The following is a 20,373-nucleotide window of genomic DNA, read 5'->3' as shown; positions in this document are numbered from 1 at the left end:
ACAGTTAATTTGTTAGAACTCTTGTGGTTGCCAGTGAAAGTGAACCAAACCCACCCTGGCTTAAGTGAAAAGGATAATTCATTGGTTCATATAATTCATTGGTCTGGGTTTAGAATGGTTTCAGGCATGGCTGGATCCAGGGCCTCAAATGATTCAGGGGCTAACCTGAGCAATACCACCCTCAACCTTTTATTTTCTTCTCTGTTGGCTGAGAATTGAGCCAATTCTCTGGTGGGCTCTTCCTTCGAGATGGCGGAAAGATTACCAGCAACTCCATGCTATAGGGCAAGGGTTGACATGGTCCCAAAGGCTGGCTGCCTGTTTGGGTAAATAAGAGTCTTTGAAACACAGCCATGTGCATTTGTGTACATTTGTTTGAGGCTGCTTTCATGGTGCAGCAGCAGAATTGAGTATTTGCAGCAGAAGCGAATGGCCCATATTGGAGCTTCCCAGGTGGCACAGTGATAAAGAACTGCCTGCCAGTACAGGAGACACAGAAGATACAGGTTCAGTCCCTGGGTTGGGAAGATCCCTTGGAGGAGGGCATGGCAACCCACTCCAGTATTCCTGCCTGGAGAATCCCATGGACAGAGAGAGGACCCTGGCGGCTGGAGTCCCTGGGGTCACAAGGAGTCGTGACAGACTGAGCCACTGAACATACATATTTATGATTTGGCTTTACAGAAAGAGTTTGCTGACCCCTGCAGGAGAAACCAGGTTTCGTTGCGGTCTAATTTAAAGCTGTGAGAGGCATTATGTAGTTATTCAAGAGCATGGGACTCAAGGATCTGAGGTTTTAGGATAAGCACAGAATTTACATTATTTAGATTGTCCCTTTGGATTAACAAAAGACTTGAGAATTCTTTTAAGTGCAGAGGTTCCATTCCCAGCACAAATTTGTAGATTAAAGGAACAATAGAATGTGTTATAAATTTTTGTAGTTGTTACATTCTTTGGTGGTTGACTGGGAGATGAAACAGGAACTTTGTTTTGACTATCTCAGGAAGAATTTTTTGGATAACATCTACTATCTCAATGAATAGAAACACCTCTATAAATTTAAATTCCCCTCCTGTTTAGTCTGTTAGCAGTGTTCTTTGTCCCTTGACTGTCTGTGGCCCTGGAATGTGAATATCCTCTCAGCACAGAACTCTGAAAATAGAAAGTACTCGACTTAATAGAATTGTTTTCTTCCAAAGCATATGAATTACCATTGGGCCCTAGATTTTTTTTTTTTTTTTTTTTAATATTTAACCAAGTCTGAGAGAAGGATTTAAAATTTATGGTCCCTGCTTTGACCAGGCTTAGGGCCTAATAGGCAATCCCAGTTGAGAGCACACGCCTATCAATAGCCCCAACAAAATCCATAATTTAGTCTTATTGCCTGGCAGGGCTAACTTCCTCATCCTTGAATGAATGACTACCGGTAGGAGGGTGGGTGGAGAATGCAGTGTTCTGATTGGCTGGCGCTGGGTCACGTGCCTGCCTCTGGCCTCAGGAGTGAGATAGCACTTTCCTGAGTTGCCAGGACTGGAAGTGGAGGAGAGGTGATTCTTTGGAGAAAAATCAGGAAACCCAGACCTCCTGCCCAGAAGCCAAAAAGAACCCTTATCTTACAGCTAGTAGGCAGTAGATTGCAGATCTGAACCCACATCCTCCTGGTTTCAAAACTGAGATTCTTGCCACCATACATGTGTATAGCCTTTTCTAAGTAAAGCAGATCTGAGCCTATTTCAGGCCACACTGCACCTGCTGAGCTCCTAATTGTAGCCTGGGGCACAAGGGCTTCATGGAGAACATCCTACTGGTTCTGCGTGTCCTAGTGACTTTGGGTGGATATCCTCCAGGGCATGTTTGCTTATATGCATGTGCATTTTATATATATATGTACGTTTTATGACATTTTAGGATAAGACCAATGACACCACTTTTCTTTGGCTCAGCTCAGTCGCTCAGTTGTGACCGACTTTTTTTTGACCCCATGGATTGCAGCACTCCAGGCTTCCCTGTCCATCACCAACTCCCGGAGCTTGCTCAAACTCATGTCTGTCTAGTCAGTGATGCCATCTCATCCTCTGTCATCCCCTTCTCCTCCTGCCTTCAGTCTTTCCCAGTGTCAGGGTCTTTCCCATTGAGTCAGTTCTTTGGGATCAAGTGACCAAAGTATTGAAGTTTCAGCTTCAGCATCAGTCCTTCCAATGAATATTCAGGACTGATTTCCTTTAGGATGGACTGGTTTGATCTTGCAGTCCAAGGGACTAAAGCATCAATTCTTCAGCACTCAGCTTTCTTTATGGTGCAACTCTCACTCCTCATGACTACTGGAAAAACCATAGCTTTGACTCGACGGACCTTTGTTGGCAAAGTAATGTCTACTTTTTAATATGCTGTCTAGATTTACTTATACTGGCATCTGTTTTGTAGCCTTTTCAAAAAGAGGCTTGTTTTCTCCCTCATCACTGAAGTCCTATTACATTAGTCACTAACATAGAGATTTGAAGAGCCAGATTTTCATAGTGTGGGAAGGTATTCTTGAAAATAGACAAATCTTCATTTAAGGCCTGGGTTTTTTCTCTTTGCTGAGAATCGCATCTTCCTATTCATCAGTTTCTCAATTTTCCCACCTGTAAAGTGGAGACTGAATAATAACAGTAACTCATAAGATTAATGTGAGGATTGTGTAAGGTGTTATGTATCAAGTGCTTAGGTTAAGTGCCTGGCTGACTTTGTGTCTAAAAACTGGTCACTGTTATAATACTATTATCATCATCCTCATGGTCGTCATTCACATCAATACTTACGGAAGCACCTCCTGATTAAAATCTCTCTTCCTGTTACAAGGATCTCATATCCTGTTCAGAGTCTGCAGAGTTCATGTTAGTCATATAGCTGCTTATACAATGACCTCTAAAATTCAGAACCAGCAGAGCTACCCTCTTTTCATCTTCAAAAGTACATTTTGGGCCTAGGATTTAGGGATAGTCTCCTTTTCCTCTTGGATTTCAACTACTGCTTCAAGAGCAGATTAACACAAACATGTCTTGGGTCATCTTTGGCCCCACGAGATCCATGAATTCTCCTCTCTCCTCCTCCTGTTGTCATAGCGTCCTGGTGTGCCTTTGCCAAGGTGCCAGTAAAGGGTGACTGTTCAGAGTGCTGAAGACAGTGGCAAGCCTGGGAAAGCCCTTTAAGACCAGCTCCCGCCAGTGGGTGGGACAGCCCCCTGCCAGGCAGAAATCTCCGGAGCCAGAAAGGAAGTTGGCCAGTGCCTGGCACTGGCTCAGTGGTAAAGAATCCACCTCCCAAGCTAGAGATCTAGGTTCAAACTCTGGGTCGAAGGAAGTGGCAGCCCGCTCCAGTATTCTGGCCTGGGAAATTCCATGAACAAAGGAGCCTGGTGGGCTGCAGTCCATGGGATCACACGGAGTTGGACACGGTTTAGCGACAGGCTTTCACTTTTTTTTTATTGGCCTGGGTACATGCAGCCTCGGAGAATGCAATGGCACCCCACTCCAGTACTCTTGCCTGGAAAATCCCATGGATGGAGAAGCCTGGTAGGCTGCAGTCCATGGGGTCGCTAAGAGTCAGACATGACTGAACGACTTCACTTTCACTTTTCACTTTCCTGCATTGGAGAAGGAAAATGGCAACCCACTCCAGTGTTCTTGCCTGGAGAATCCCAGGGACAGGGGAGCCTGGTGGGCTGCCGTCTATGGGGTCACACAGAGTTGGACACGACTGAAGTGACTTAGCAGCAGCAGCAGCACATGCAGCCTAATTGACTTTTTCTATCTGCTTCTAGCCCTCAGGACTGTAAGGCGCACCCCTTATTGGTTCTTCCCTTGGGAAGAATACCCTTCCTGTAACAGGATTATTGATTAGCTGCTTTCTGAATATGAACATTTTTCTATCTTTCCAGAGGCACAGTGGCTGAGCGGTGTGTGATGGTTGCACCTGGAGTTGGGGTGAAGTTTGTGGCCATGTGATTGGCTTCCTTTGGGGAGTCCCAGGTAGAGAAGGCAGCCACCTGTGTGTCTAAGTAGCCAAGGGGCTCCAGAGCTCCGTCCCCTCCTCACTGGAGCCTGCATCACTCAGATTAACCAGCCTTTGGATTAAGACAGAGAAAGCCTTTGTTCACTGGAGCTGTGCTCATCCCTAGTAGCTTAGCGGGTTAAGAATCTGCCTGCAGTGCAGGAGACCCCAGTTGGATTCCTGGGTCAGGAAGATCCCCTGGAGAAGGAATAGTCTACCCACTCCAGTATTCATGGGCTTCCCTGGTGGCTCAGATGGTAAAGAATACGCCTGCAGTGCAGGAGACCTGGGTTCGATCCCAGGGTTGGGAAGATGCCTGGGAGGAGGGCATGGCAACCCACTCCAGTATTCTTGCCTGGAGAACCCCCATGGACAGAGGAGCCAGCAGGGCTACAGTCCATGGGATTGCAAAGAGTCAGACACGACTGAGAGACTAAGCACACAGCACACGCCTGAATCAGTGCTCGCACCTTAATTCTAATGTTGAATCCATTTTTGACTTGCTGGTGAGGGATGAGGAAGAGGCAGGTAGTACATAGAGGGTGGAAGAACATGTAAGGACGGTGAAAGTCAAGGGAAGGCTAGAGCGAGAAGAGGTGTGAACACCACAGATCTTTGTCCTCAGCGATGTTAACACCGGCGTGTTTTCAGGAATCACATTTGTGTTAGCACTGAACCCTTTAGGCTCTCCGGGGGCAATGTGGCAGTTCTGCTTTGCCTCCCAGCCCTTACAGGCTCCTGTGTGTCCCCTAAACCTTTTCTGGGCAATGAAGCCTCCATTCACCCTCATGGCCGCCCCCTCTAATGTCTAGCCCTCCCGTTCAGCACCTCCTGGAACTAGGCAGTGGGTCCTGATTTTTAGAATAAAAATGCATCACTCTTGTTTTTTTTAAACACACCTGGTAGTTAACACAGATCAGTCCTAGGTTAGACAGAAACTCTTCAAAAGAGATCTGGCCTCTAAAGGAGACTGTGCTATGATAGTTGAGTGAAAAAGGGAAACCTCGGCCCTCTTATGCCTGGTGCTTCATAACCATTCTCCATGTCCATGTGATAAGGTGTCTCTTGGAACTGAAATTGCATTTTTAAAAGGGGAGAGCGGGTCCTAGTTGAGCACTTCCTAACTGGCCAGGGACCTGTGTGACCTTGTTTTGCATCTGTAAGCAAAGGTCATCCTGCCTGAGGCAGAAAGGCGGCAGTTTTGTGCCCTGGGCAGCTCAGTGTACTTGACTGACAGCTCTCCACCCCTATCTTGGGCTCCCATTCCTAGGCTGGTGAGATGTCATGAAAACAGAACCCCTTGCAATCTTATTGGAAGGGGAAGTGAATGTTCCCGGATCCTGCTCCATAAGCATTCTCTTCTGGGGTTCGCTTTGGGTTGAGAAGCAAGAGTCCAACCTGGGAGCCTCTCAAGTTGTTCAGAAATCCCAAGAGCACTTGGCATGTGGAGAGATCTAGAGTGGAGGCCCCAGATGTCCTGGCCCTTCTGCCTTGTCTGTTGACTAGACATCAGACAACACAGACACTGTGGCTCCCTTCTGTCCAGACTTCTCAGGGGGACCCTGAATGACTAACACATTCCTGGCCAGCAGGACGCCAAAGCTGGTGCTTCCTTTGGATAAGCCTTTTGAAAGCTGAGCCACCATAAGAAATAACCAATGTAAGGGAATGCCCGCTGAAGTGCCCTGCTGTGCCCCACCCCCCGCAGGTTCTAAGAGCCCACCAGGAGCAGCCTGGCCACCCCGGGGAGCTGGTGGGGGTGGTGGTGTGTGACTTCAGAGCACACACAGACACAGCTCCTTGGGTTCTTGGTAATTAACAACATATTGACCAGAGAGGTGTTAATGCTCAGGTATTTGTTACCCTGAACGTTTTTGACTGGATTGTATCAATATTCACTTACATAACAAATCACCAGCCACAGGCATAGCTTCTGCAAAAATCCCCTGGTCAATAATGTGTTAAAATCATGCATCCATCAGTGTTTTGTCTCCTGCTTTGCTAAAGAGAATGAAAAGCCACCTCCTCCCAGACAGGCCCCGCTGTCTGATAAAGCCAATCCATCCCAGTTATGCCCTGAAAGGGAGCCCAGCCCACCTGGTCTGTTAGGAGGGGATCTTTGATAGATGCGCAGGGAAGACCCCCAGAGATCCAGGCCTCCCCTCCTCCCTCTGAATGGGCTCAGCTGCCCAGCTTCCCACCTTGCGGGGGTCAGTGTTCTCAGTTCTGGCCGTTGACATTCAAGCTGATTTGTGTCTCAATGGAGCACTTTCTCCAGACAGCTGTCTCCTCTCTCAGCAGCAAGAGGAAGCCACCTTTGAGAGCAGCGGGCTTGGGCGAAGCAGCCTTTTCTTGATGTGTTTCAAAAGAAGGCTGTTTTCATAAACAGACCTTTCTCACCTACTCGGCTCCATCCTGTTCGCTCCTGTCCCTGGGGTTGGCTGGACAGAGGCCACTGTATTCTGAGCCGTGTTCTGTTTTCTTGTTTTTCTTCCTCTTCAAACTGTGTTCAGAGTTGGTCTCTTTCTTCACTTTCAGGCCTTCCAAGATCATTGTCTAGGGGCAAAACAGGTTGAGAGCTAGCCCCTTCCATCAGATGAACGGGGGGAAGAAGTCATGTGATGATTAGAACATAAACAGTTAAAGTAATCCATCTGTTCAAAAACTCCAGACTTAAGGACTAAACATCTTGGGTTTAATAATATACTTCATAAGGATTCATTTAAAGATGGAGTTATAATTAGGCCTTTGTAATGGTTTGTCAGCTCTTTTCCACTCTAAATTTTTCAAAGGCACTCCTAATTTCTTATAATTATTTTAGCATGGTAATTTCAGAATGATTTTAATTCATTTCTGGAAGTTGTGATTGTGAAAGAGCTTTTTGGTCCTCACAGTGCATTTTTCTGAGTCAAATAGGGATGCTGAGTTTCATACCTCTCAAAATGGTGTGAATGAGTGGGGTCAGTTCCGTCATTCATTTACTGGCTGAACAGACCATTAGGAAGCACCAACTATGAGAGCGAACTCTGTGGCAATCCTGAATAACTCATATCTGGGTTTTTTTGCTTTTGTTTTTTGTTTTTTTTTTTGGCTTCAGTGTATACCCTCTCCCTGTACTCCTTAGCAGAAGATGATTTAAGTTGGCTAACTGGAATCCCTCAGAAGAAATGGAGTAGCCATCATGGTCAACAAGAGTCCGAAATGCAGTACTTGGATGCAATCTCAAAAACAACAAAATGATCTCTGTTCGTTTCCAAGGCAAACCACTCAGTATCACAGTAATCCAAGTCTATGCCCCAACCAGTAACGCTGAAGAAGCTGAGGTTGAACCGTTCTATGAAGACCTACAAGACCTTTTAGAACTAACACCCAAAAAAGATGTCCTTTTCATTATAGGGGACTGGAATGCAAAGGTAGGAAGTCAAGAAACACCTGGAGTAACAGGCAAATTTGGCCTTGGAATACGGAATGAAGCAGGGCAAAGAGTTTTGCCAAGAAAATGCACTGGTCATAGCAAACACCCTCTTCCAACAACACAAGAGAAGACTCTATACATGGACATCACCAGATGGTCAACACCGAAATCAGATTGATTATATTCTTTGCAGCCAAAGATGGAGAAGCTCTATACAGTCAGCAAAAATAAGACCAGGAGCTGACTGTGGCTCAGATCATGAACTCCTTATTGCCAAATTCAGACTTAAATTGAAGAAAGTAGGGAAAACCACTAGACCATTCAGGTATGACCTAAATCAAATCCCTTATGATTATACAGTGGAAGTGAGAAATAGATTTAAGGGCCTAGATCTGATAGAGTGCCTGATGAACTATGGAATGAGGTTCGTGACATTGTACAGGAGACAGGGATCAAGACCATCCCCATGGAAAAGAAATGCAAAAAAGCAAAATGGCTGTCTGGGGAGGCCTTACAAATAGCTGTGAAAAGAAGAGAAGCAAAAAGCAAAGGAGAAAAGGAAAGATATAAGCATCTCAATGCAGAGTTCCAAAGAATAGCAAGAAGAGATAAGAAAGCCTTCCTCAGCGATCAATGCAAGGAAATAAAGGAAAACAACAGAATGGGAAAGACTAGGGATCTCTTCAAGAAAGTTAGAGATACCAAGGGAACATTTCATGCAAAGATGGGCTTGATAAAGGACAGAAATGGTATGGACCTAACAGAAGCAGAAGATATTAAGCAGAGGTGGCAAGAATATACAGAAGAACTGTATAAAAAAGATCTTTATGACCCAGATAATCACGATGGGGTGATCACTGACCTAGAGCCAGACATCCTGGAATGTGAAGTCAAGTGGGCCTTAGATCACTACAAACAAAGCTAGTGGAGGTGATGGAATTCCAGTTGAGCTGTTTCAAATCCTGAAAGATGATGCTGTGAAAGTGCTGCACTCAATATGCCAGCAAATCTGGAAAACTCAGCAGTGGCCACAGGACTGGAAAAGGTCAGTTTTCATTCCAATCCCAAAGAAAGGCAATGCCAAAGAATGCTCAAACTACCGCACAATTGCACTCATCTCACACGCTAGTAAAGTAATGCTCAAAATTCTCCAAGCCAGGCTTCAGCAATACGTGAACCGTGAACTTCCTGATGTTCAAGCTGGTTTTAGAAAAGGCAGAGGAACCAGAGATCAAATTGCCAACATCCGCTGGATCATGGAAAAAGCAAGAGAGTTCCAGAAAAACATCTATTTCTGCTTTATTGCCTATGCCAAAGCCTTTGACTGTGTGGATCAGTGGATCCACTGTGGAAAATTCTTCAAGAGATGGAAATACCAGACCACCTGACCTGCCTCTTGAGAAACTTGTATGCAGGTCAGAAAGCAACAGTTAGAGCTGGACATGGAACAACAGACTGGTTCCAAATAGGAAAAGGAGAACGTCAAGGCTGTATACTGTCACCCTGCTTATTTAACTTCTATGCAGAGTACATCATGAGAAACGCTGGGCTGGAAGAAACACAAGCTGGAATCAAGATTGCCGGGAGAAATATCAATAACCTCAGATATGCAGATGACACCACCCTTATGGCAGAAAGTGAAGAGGAGCTAAAAAGCCTCTTGATGAAAGTGCAAGTAGAGAGTGAAAAAGTTGGCTTAAAGCTCAACATTCAGAAAATGAAGATCATGGCATCCGGTCCCATCACTTTATGGGAAATAGACGGGGAAACAGTGGAAACAGTGTCAGACTTTTATTTTTCTGGGCTCCAAAATCACTACAGATGGTGACTGCAGCCATGAAATTAAAAGACGCTTCCTCCTTGGAAGGAAAGTTATGACCAACCTAGATAGCATATTCAAAAGCAGAGACATTACTTTGCCAACAAAGGCCCGTCTAGTCAAGGCTATGGTTTTTCCTGTGGTCATGTATGGATGTGAGAGTTGGACTGTGAAGAAGGCTGAGCGCCAAAGAATTGATGCTTTTGAACTGTGGTGTTGGAGAAGACTCTTGAGAGTCCCTTGGACTGCAAGGAGATCCAACCAGTCCATTCTGAAGGAGATCAGCCCTGGGATTTCTTTGGCAGGAATGATGCTAAAGCTGAAACTCCAATACTTTGGCCACCTGATGCGAAGAGTTGACTCATTGGAAAAGACTCTGATGCTGGGAGGGATTGGGGGCAGGAGGAGAAGGGGACGACAGAGGATGAGATGGCTGGATGGCATCACTGACTCGATGGACGTGAGTTTGAGTGAACTCCGGGAGTTGGTGATGGACAGGGAGGCCTGGCGTGCTGCGATTCATGGGGCCGCAAAGAGTCGGAGACGACTGAGCGACTGAACTGAACTGTGCTGGGTCTTAGTCGCTGTGTGGGCTTTTCTCTAGTTGCGGGGAGCAGGCTTCTCTTTGCAGTGTCTTCTCTTGTTTCAGAGCACAGACTCTAGGTCTCTAGTAACTGTGGTATGTGGGCTTAGTAGTTGGAGCTCCCGAGCTCTAGAGCACAAGCTCAGTAATCGTGGTGCATTGGCTTAGTTGCTCTGAGTCATGTGGGATCTTCCCAGACCGGGGACTTCTGAGCCACCGGGAAAGCCCCTGGATGCTTTAAATTTTTTACCTTTTGTGTCTTAGAGTGTTTGGAGACTCAAATGATGGGAACTCCTCCAGCCAAATGCAGATACTCAAATAGACATGAAATTTTGCATATAATTTCAATGGTTTGATTCCCACTCCCCAAGTCTGTTGGGTCCAGGCAGCGTTTCATTTGGGCTGCAAACTCTGTTTAGAGAAGTACTAGAAGATCATTCTGGGCAGGAACTCAGATGGAGATTCCTGAAGGGCAAAGCAAGAAACTAGAACTTTCTACTCTAAGTTATGGGGAGCCATGGGAAATTTCTGAGAAAAGTAATCTAGCAACAGTGTAACATGTAAGTTTGAAGGCAGGAGACTAGATTAGGAAGATAGGTGCAGAATCTGGACAAGCTGAGATTATCAACTAAGGTAAGAAGTTTTCAAAAGGTGATGGCCACAAAAGAGAAAGTGATCTTGTGGGAATCAGGTCACCAGACTGTCTTGAGCTGGTTTCCATCCTGGATTCAAAACCTCCTTGCTGTGGCTTCCCACATTTGTCACTATGTGGCTCTTCCCAGCTGTTTGGCATTGTTGAGGGGGCCTTCAGATGGTTCTAGTGGTAAAGAATCCACCTGCAGTGCAGGAGACATGAGACTCGGGTTGGATCCCTGGGTCGGGAAGATCCCTTGGAGGAGGGAGGGCATGGCAACCCACTCCAGTATTCTTGCCTGGAGAATCCCATGGACAAGAAGCCTGGTGGGCTACAGTCCAGGGGGTTGCAAAGAGTCGGACATGATAGAAGCGACTTAGCACACTCAAGAGGGTACCAACTCAAGCAGCTGGTAGCCTTTAAAGAGAATAATTTCCAAAATCAGTATTGCTCCAGAGACTGTTTACTTGCTCTATTTGGCTTCTAGTTCCTCATTGCAGTTTTTTTTTTTTTTTTAAACCAGTCTGCTCAGCCTCTCTGTAGCCCAGACTTACTTAAAGTCTCTTCCATCTTTATCTTTGTCTCTTCAGTCCCCAGTAATCCACTTTATCCATTGCTGCCAGATTCATCTTCCTGAGGCTCACATCTGATCCGTGCCATTTGTGATCACAGACCTCGGTTCAGATGTTCATAACTCAGAGTAAAGTCTTTGATGACTGATTTCTGTAAGTACTTTTGATCCTACCTCTTCTCCCTAAGAACCCTGTTTCACAAACTTCTCAATCTCTTCCCAGCATCTTAGTCTATTGCTCTCCGCTGGTGCTTGCTGCTCAGCCTAGTAATGTGATCCTGTCTTCCCATCCCTTCCTGACAAACTTTCTTCAGTAATTCTCCGTGAGCTTAAGAAATAAAATCCAACCCCCTAAAGAAAAAAAAAAAAAAAAAGACTTCATTATTTGGTTTCAAAGCCCTTGTCCTTGAGCAACCATCCTTTTCTGCTTCTTTCCTTTCTAGTCAGAGTTCATTCAAACATGTAAAGTCTTCATTATCTCCCTGGTCGTGGGAAGCGAAAACTTCGTTCTTGCTCTCTTGTCCTCCGCCATGTGCATCTAGAAGATTACCGTGATGTGCTGATTCTCTCTCTGCTGGATCACGTCTTTTCTCCGTGCCCCTTCTGTCACTGCCCTCCAGATGTGTCTGGTGGGCTCCTTTGTTACGCTCCACCACCTGTCTGTTCACACTCCAGTTCAAGATGCCGTTGGCTGTCACTATAATATTTCTCGGAAACAAATCTGATTGTGTCCTGGTCGTATGTCTTCTCAATCAGGCTATTTAAGGCTGAGTCCCTCCCCCAGCCTAGACACTCTTGATGTCATTTACTTGTCGTGCTTACCTTTTCTTTTCTCCCTCAAGCGGCTGTCTCCCAGCATGCGGTGCGGTTTACTTGGTTTTGCTGTGCGTTGCCTGCTCTCCACCCTACCCCCAGTGTAAGCTCCGTCAGTTGGTATTTTTATCTTCTGTTAACTGACATAGCCCAAGTGTCTGGTACGCAGTGAGCATTCCAGAAGTATTCCTTGAACGTAATAATGTCAATTCCCATTTTCAGATTCCCGTCCATCTCCCTCTGCAAATAGGATGAAACCCAAACACCCAGTTTTCCGAAGGCTTGCAGAGTCTGGCTCTGGACCCATGCCCGCCTCTCAGCACTGACTCCCCGTCTCACCCAGCGTAGCTGACTCCGCGGGTTCCCTGGGTTTCTTACAGCTCCCAGGCAATGCCGTATTCTTTCAGCCCGCTCTGTTCCTTTTGGGTCTCTTTCTCCTTCCAGAGATCCACTTCTCTTCTTCCCCGTGTAGGGAGAACGGTTCCTTCTCTAAAATCCAGCCCCAAATGGCACACCCTGGGGTCTTCTCCAGTGACGAAGAAGAGTCCGCCCCTCTGTCCTCTTTGCCTCTGTTGAATTTGGCAGTTCCCTCTGACAGAGGAATTTCCACACTGATGCCACTGTCTCCTCCTCTCGACTCTGCCCAACCATGTCCAGTTCTTCGGTGTATCTGTTCCAGGAAAGATCAGTGTCTGGCTCACTATTAAGTGGTCACATAAGACAGTGATGGAAGAGAGGGGTCCCCATGCACTGAACCCTGTAGTCAAAGGGTTAAGTGCTTTCGCCATGCAATGTGTTCAAGTTGTTGAGTGCTCACCACCGTCCCCCAAACTGATGGCCCCACAGTGTTCCCTGATTCCATGAATGGAGGGGGCCATTCCACTGACGTGATCCATGGGGCATCAGGAATGATCTGCCTCCTCCCCCTCAACCACCCAGTCAGTCCTGGGTCCTGTTGACTTGGCTTCCCAGATGTCTCTAAAATTCATCTACTTCCTTTCAGTCTTGCCCACAGCCTTTACCAACCTGCCATCATCTGTCACTGTCGCACACTGCCTAGCACATGGTTGAGGTCCCATATATAGGTCTGTTTTTATTTAAATTGGAGGATAATTTCTTTACAGTATTGTATTGGTTTCTGCCGTACATCAACATGAATCACCCATAGGCATACATATGTCCCCTTTGAGCTCCCTGTATCATATGGCCAATTCCCACTGGGTATCTGCTTCACACATGGCAGTGTGTATGTTTCAGTGCTGTTCTTTCTCTTTCTGTTGAATAATTGAATCTCCTGAGTTCAATCCATACTGGATGACAGCAGGTAAAACATCAGGCTGTAAGACCGAGCTTCAGAGATCAGCCTGTGTTGCGAAGTCCAGGAGTTTTTCTGAAGGATTATGTTAGAGGCTCAGCAGAGTGGTTCTGTGTTGGCCTCAGCTCTAGATGTAACTGGACTTTCTGGAAAGGCAGGTCCCTCCCTCCTGCCTTGATTTTGCCAATAAGGTTACCTTCTCTTTACCTCCCTGAGATCTATGGATGCTCAAGTACACTGGAAAAGTTTTGTCCCAAGTGGTAAAAGGAGTCAGAGAGATTGTGGCCCTTAAGAAAGGGTCCCCGAGGCATTATGAGTTTGAAGGTCTTCATGTCCTCAAATGTCAAGTTGTTGGGATGAGTCTGCTGCTGCTGCTGCCGCTAAGGCGCTTCAGTCGTGTCCGACTCTGTGCAACCCCATAGACGGCAACCCACCAGGCTCCGCCGTCCCTGGGATTCTCCAGGCAAGAACACTGGAGTGGGTTGCCATTTCCTTCTCCAAGCATGAAAAGTGAAAAGTGAAAGTGAAGTTGCTCAGTCATGTCCGACTCTATGCGACCCCATAGACAGCAGCCCACCAGGCTCCTCTGTCCATGGGATTTTCCAGGCAAGAGTACTGGAGTGGGTTGCCATTGCCTTCTCCGTGGGATGAGTCTAGATGGTACCTAATGTCGCTCTCCACTCTCAGTTTCTAAGAATTTTTTTATTAAAGCAAAGTACCAGGAACAAAAAGACCTAGAGGAATTAAAGCAATTATAAGATCTACTGAAGTGTGATTCTGAAAACAGTCAATTGGATTTTAAGGTGGAGCCACTCATTCAGTAGAGTCTAGTGCTTCTGCCCGTCTGGGTGAAGCATCATCCTAGGAAAGAGCGTCGTGGGTGGTAGAACGTGCTGGCATTGGAATGGACGGTTGGTAAATGTTTTCTCCCTCTTTTCTCAGCAGACGGTGTTGTAGTGATAGCGTCTGCCAAGTCTTACTCGAGAAAGTGCTGGACCGGTAGTGACACTGACTGTCATCTGACTCTTCTCACGGCCTGTCCTCGCCTTGTTGGGAGTCTCTGTGTCAGGAGGGCTCTGCTCCTCCTCGTCCTCCTTCTCGAGCCTAGGTTAAGGTTGGCCAAATCCGTTTTGGGTGCTCCAGATCCCCTAGGCTTTGGCTGACTGTCACCAGCCTTTAGAACATGTTGGTATGACTCCCATTCCAAAAGGCAAAAAGAGAAACGGAAGTTCGGTCACGTGGTTTCTGTTATCTGTAACCATGGAAAACGTTGGCCATCTGTGAGGCTCCCGTTTTAACACTTTTCTTTCTCCTTTTTCCATCTCCTCCTCGGGAAAACAAGCTGAGGAAGTGGAGAGGCTGGCGGCCATGCGTTCTGACTCCCTCGTCCCAGGTACCCACACCCCACCCATCCGGAGGAGAAGTAAGTTTGCCAACCTGGGGAGGATCTTCAAGCCTTGGAAATGGAGGAAGAAGAAAAGCGAAAAGTTCAAACACACGTCTGCAGGTAAGGTTATTTGTTTGCCTTGATTTTTCATTGGGCATCTGTTGACTTCAACTCGGTAGGTTTGTTAGTAGAATTTAATTACAGTTGGCTGCCTGAACCAAAGGGAAAAAAATCAAGCCTTGGAATTGCTCTCGTGTGGAATAATTCTTCAGTGTGATTGAAAATGGCTTTTAGATCCTGTGTGTTTTCACGAGTCTCGGGCTTTTTGTTGGTGCTTTTCGGTTTATACAACCACCACTTTGATTTGATCTATAAATATCTGAACTTAGCACTCCACCTTGCCCATACTTGAATGCTTTCATTCCAGCGTTGACAATCCATTTCTTATTTTTTATCCTTATTTTCCCTCCTCTGGTTAAAAATCGACACAGAGCAGAAAGTAAGTTGTATATGGTTGTTGGCAGATAGGAATAGGTATTTTTTTTTTTTATGGAGGAAAAATCTTGAATAAGTGAAGCATCATTGTAAAATGACAAAGGTAACTCTCTAGTTCATAGCCTAGTCGACAGCAAGGGAATCTGGGTATACTCAGCATGGCTGGGGTCTGACGAGCCCTGACTCTGGAGTCAGATGACCTAGCTTCAAGTTCAGCTCTGAAACTTGTTAGTTGCGTGACCTTGGTTGATTGAACCTTGCACCCCAGTTTTCTCATTTGTGAGATGGGGTGAGAATGGTACCTTACGTGACTATGTATTAGTAGGATGTTCCTGGTGGCACTTTATGTGCATTTTTTTTTTAATAGGTAAGAGTATTACACAGAGAAATGCCTAGGGAAAGAAATGCTAAGAGTTCTGGTTTCACTGTGTTGGGTTTGAGATGAGATGATGGAGGAACCATGCAGATTCATTCGCTTTGTTTCATTCTGATTTTGATAACGTAAGTACACAGGTCATCTAGGGCCACTCTGGGGCTTTTAGTTCCTTCTTACCCCATGTCCTGTTCTCCCTCCTCCTCAGAATCATCACCTTCTCTCTTTCTTGGTCCTCTTCCCGCTGTGGCTCACTCCCAAAGTGTGAAATAGGCAATCTGCTTCTCGTACCTTGTCTACAGATCTGAGAATTTTCATGCTGGTTGCTTTGAGGAATGAAAGAGAAAGAGATAGGAAAGTTGCCAAGTCTTGAAATCTGTACCAGTGTTCATGTAGCCATCCCCAGTTGCTGCTTGTTTCTGAGATGGACGCCTCCATGTCCTGTTGCCATCACTTGTTCATTCCTGAGATTAGAATGAATCTGTGAATTGCATGAATCTCTAAATTGTCACCCCGCTGACAGTCTCTTCACCTGAATGCGTTCTCCCTGGCTTTTTCTCCATTATACAGGCTTATTAAGGTATCATAAAGCGTGTAGGTCATTTACATATCTCTAAACACTTCTGAGAGGTTTTCATGCAAGCAAAACTCTAAAGGGATGACTCTCCTATATCCCCCCAGAGTGAAACAGAAAAGGGCACTTAGAGCATTGCCTTGGAGAACAGAAATATAAATGAAATATATTCTCAGGCAAAGTGAGAGGTCAGATGTGAACAGGAAAGAAACAGGGAATGTTCTGGAAGCACTGGAAAAAAATAAGATTCCACAGATTCCTTTGTGGTCCTCCTGACTGTGCTATGAAAACAGCTTATAATGAAACAATCCTATATAATACATTTAAATAATTGCCATGTATCAGCATGAACTCCTGAATGATGCTGTAGCGGATGCATTTCCTCTGGACAGTCACGAGCTTGGCTTGGTCCATTTGGCAAGACCGTGGGGCGAAGCTCCGATGCTTCTTGTGCAAAAAGGCACCTGAACCGTTGTGCTGACTTCTTTAAGGTATCAGAGAACCTGTCCTTTGATGGATGCAAATCCAGTGGCATCAGACTACTCATGAACCATTAAAGTCTGAAAATTTTTTCATTTAAAACTTTAGAGAGAAAGAATTAAGACCTGAGATAGGCAAAATTGCAACTTTAATCTTTCTTAGTATTAACTCATCTTAGCAAGTTGTTATGACCTCAGTGGCCAAACTGATTCATTTGGCAGATGAATGTAATATTTCCATGTGTTTTACTTATTTTTTAAAAATGTATTTATTTTATTGTTTGGCTGTGCCGAGTTTTGGTCATGGCACAGGGGACCTTCTGTCTTCACTGCAGTGTGTGGGGTCTTAGTTGTGGCCTGTGAGATCTAGTTCCCTGGCCAGGGATCGACCCCCGCCCCCCTGAATTGGGAGCGTGGCGTCTTAGCCACTGGACTACCAATGAAGTCCCTGTGTGGCTTTATTTTAAAGGCCAGTCAGCTCCTGAATTAGAGAAAATGGAAGCTAGGCTGTGGGCTGTCTGTAAACCATGATAAATGGATGGGTTATATGCTGTAACCAGCTAATCTGGTTTTTAGTTTAAGTCAGTGGTGTGCACTGTAGTATATTTTGTTCTTACCTGGATTCAGAAATATTCTTCCTGATTTTTGTAAATAAGGAGAGACTTCTGTGCTAGTTCTTAGCTTCACAGAGAAAAAAATGACAACTGAAGGATGTTTAACATGATAAATTGTGTGTATGATCAAATAGTACTTTGAAGTACAAACTTTCCTATGCGTGGCTAAGCTTCAGGTTTTAAATGTACAAAAGAATTGACTGATTGTGGGAATGTTAATTGGTTGATCAACTTCAACCATTATGCAAATATTTGTCGTGTGTGTGTGTACATATGTGTATGTAATGTAATTTCATATGTAAAACAATTCCCACAATTTTAAATACACAGAATAAGCCCAGGTATTACATTTATGTTATGTATTTGCATTTAAACTTGTGTGCTTTCTTGATTACACAAAAGGACATTAATACAGTGGATACTTGGCCTATTGTTATTTCCACAGTGAGTTACATTTCTAATTTGCCAGAATTAGCTATACTGTAGTTTCCTTGTAACTCAAGTTACAGAATGCATGTGTCTGTGTATACAGCATTTTCAAAGGTGCATCCAGAAATCTGGCTTTGTAAGCCATATTAGCAATAAGAGAACCACGTTGGAAAATGATGAGCTCAACATTTTCCTCAGTCTTGGCATCAGCAATTACATGAGTTTATCAAAGACCTATCTCCACGTTCCATGCTGCTCAAACGTCTTTGTATTCCAAGCTGAAGGCTGGTGTCCTTAAAAGGTCTTCAGCACTGAACTTTGGATGGTGGTGAAAGCCCAACAGGACAGGGAGCTTCTCTCAGAAGCATCCGGCGTTACACGAGGGTAGGAATAAAACAGGAATGGATAGAACACCACATCACACGTCCTCGTGGAGATGATCCTGACACGCCCTTCGGCCTGCCCTCAGGTGCCCTGCCCAGGTCCTGTGATACACTCAGCCCGACAGGTCCAGCTTCTGTAGAATCAGCAACAGGTGTCCAGCACACACCCCACACCTGCCCCAGGGGCAGAGACAGGTGACAGCATCCTGTCCGAAATCGAGAGGGCCTCCCCCAGAGTAGTCAACCACAGCCATCTTCTCCAGATCCCTTGAAAATGAGGACTGTATTTATAGAAAAGCAGAACTGGCAGGAATAAACTGTGAAGATGCCACCGAATTACGGTTTTGTTTCCTCTTGACAGAAAATCATAAGCTGCAGGAGTTGGCCCTGGAAATCTACCATGTGCCAAAATTCCCTTTGTGCTTCTAAAGCTTTCCTGCATCCCTAGGGCTTGAACAACAATAAAAAAAATAATACAAACCTTGTCCTGAGTGCCATCCACATACTGACACTGGCCATGGGGTATGAGCGTGAGCGGAAACCAGATCTTGTGGGTTTGGCATGCGTGGTGTCGTTGGAAGAGGCAGACAATCAAATTGCAAGAGTAAAGGTTAAGGTTACAGTTATGGTTAAGATCACACCTGTGATAGGACAGCGAAGGGAAGGTACTCAAAAGAATGGTGGAGAGGGGGAGCTTCAGGGAGCAAGGAGACTTTCCTGAGAGAGAGAAATGTGAGCTGGGATCTGAAGGAGAAGTAAAAATTTATAAAATTAGCATTCCAGGTAGCAGAAATGACGTGTGCAAAGGTCCTGTGGTGGACAGAGCAGGAGTGAGCAAGCTAGGAAAGCAAAAATCAGTGGCTAGAGAATGGAAAGCAAGGCATATGGGATGGACTGAGGCTGGAATGGTTACCGGAGACCGGAGCCTCACTGGTCCTGTATCCTGTAGGAAAAATTAGACAAGAGTGGGCGTGGCTGCAGGAAAACCAGTTAGGAGGTTGCTGTGCAGGTGCTGGTAGGTTGGACTAATATTTGGTGATAGAATAATAGGTGGATTTAGGAGATGTCATAAGAAACTAGTGACAGGAATTGGCAACAGATCAGTTGGCAGAAGAAGAGAGAAGTGTCACATCTGACACTCTAATGTTGATCTAGGGTATATGGCGTGGCCTTAAAAATGAGTCCTTTGGGAGAGTGACAGGTTTGGAGGAGCGGAGGCAGGGCGGGGAAGTGCAGGGGAAATGGTTCTAATTTTAGGTCTCTGTTCGAGTCAACTTTGTGATACCCAGTGTTGGCATTGAATATACAGAAGGCAGAGGAGAGGTCTGCTCTGGATTTACTTTGGGATCGCGTGTTGATTAGAGCGATGACCATATGTGAGCTTGGCAAGGGAGTGAGTAGGGAAAGGGAAGAAAATGGGCTGAAGACTGTCTTGTAGACAGAGGAAGAATGTCATTGCTAGTGACTGGACAGAGTGGCCTGAACCTGTGAAGGAGGAAGAAAGATGTAGGAGGAAAACCAGAAGGATGTGAAGACAGGAGCCAAGAGACAAGAAATGTTTCAAGACGTGGGGAATGATGACCTCTGTTCATTGCCATGAAGAAGTCAAGTGAAAGAGGTACAGAAAAATGCCCGTCGGCATCAGTGATTCTGGTCGTCTAGAGTTCACTGAAGTTAGTGAGAGGTGGATTCTTTGGGAGTAGGTGCCAAATGAGGGTGGAGTGAGAATTTAGCAGGAAATAAGGAAGAATAAGTTCTCAAAATGTCTGGCTGTCAAGTGGAGAAGAGACAACACCAGAATGGATGGTGGAGGACACGAATGTGTCTTCAGGGGCTTGTACGTGTGCATTTTGCTTGGGAGGGACTGTGTGTGTGCCTTCTAATTTGTTGCTGGTGTTTTATGATGAAGGGGACAGAAGCAAGAGGAGCCAGTGTGAGGAATCCAGTAGAAAGAGTTAGAAAATATGAAACCAAAAGGGTAAGAGGGCTGAGATGACAGAGGTAGTTGGGATATAGAGCACCGATGGGAGAATTAGCATCTGCAAAGGGCTAAACAGCCTCCTCCAGTGAAGCAAGGGAATCAGAGGGCCTAGTTTCCTGGTCAAGTAGGAAGTTGGAAGTGACCCTGAGTCTTCCTAGGTGATAAATAAAATCATCTCCTACCAGGGAGGAGATGAGGAAGATGTGCAGAGTTAGGCCCAATTCAGGTCGATGGTGATGAGTCTGCATGGCTGTCTGAGCACAGCTATGCATAAAGCAGATAGCTGGGTCTGTCCATGGCTGGAGTTTTGCCAGATGGATAAAAGGGCAAGATAGACAACGGGGATTATTTATGTCAGTTTCCTGCAGCTGCTGTAACAAATCACTGCAAGTTTGGAGGCTGAGAAGAGCAGAAAGTTCTTCTCTCGTAATTCTGGAAGCCAGAAGTGCAATATCAAGGTGTTGGCAGGTTGGTTC

At 45.6% G+C, this 20,373-nt stretch overlaps 1 protein-coding gene across 21 annotated transcripts in view; it reads left to right on the top strand.

The window, feature by feature from the left end:
- The window catches only part of PHACTR1 (phosphatase and actin regulator 1), a 565,894-nt gene that overhangs the window by 351,764 nt on the left and 193,757 nt on the right, over positions 1–20,373 (top strand). For all 21 annotated transcript variants that reach the window (XM_086370843.1, XM_086370849.1, XM_086370839.1 and 18 more), the window contains one exon: positions 14,525–14,689. In XM_086370843.1, coding sequence (XP_086226969.1) covers positions 14,525–14,689 — 165 coding nt within the window. The remainder of the gene's footprint in view (positions 1–14,524; positions 14,690–20,373) is intronic.

This window comes from Bos grunniens, chromosome 23, assembly GCF_055505025.1.
Source record: "Bos grunniens cultivar Pamir isolate PY7600 chromosome 23, Bosgru_T2T1.0, whole genome shotgun sequence".
In the NCBI taxonomy this organism is placed as follows: Eukaryota; Metazoa; Chordata; class Mammalia; order Artiodactyla; family Bovidae; genus Bos; species Bos grunniens.
This window is presented reverse-complemented; position numbering and strand designations above follow the sequence as displayed.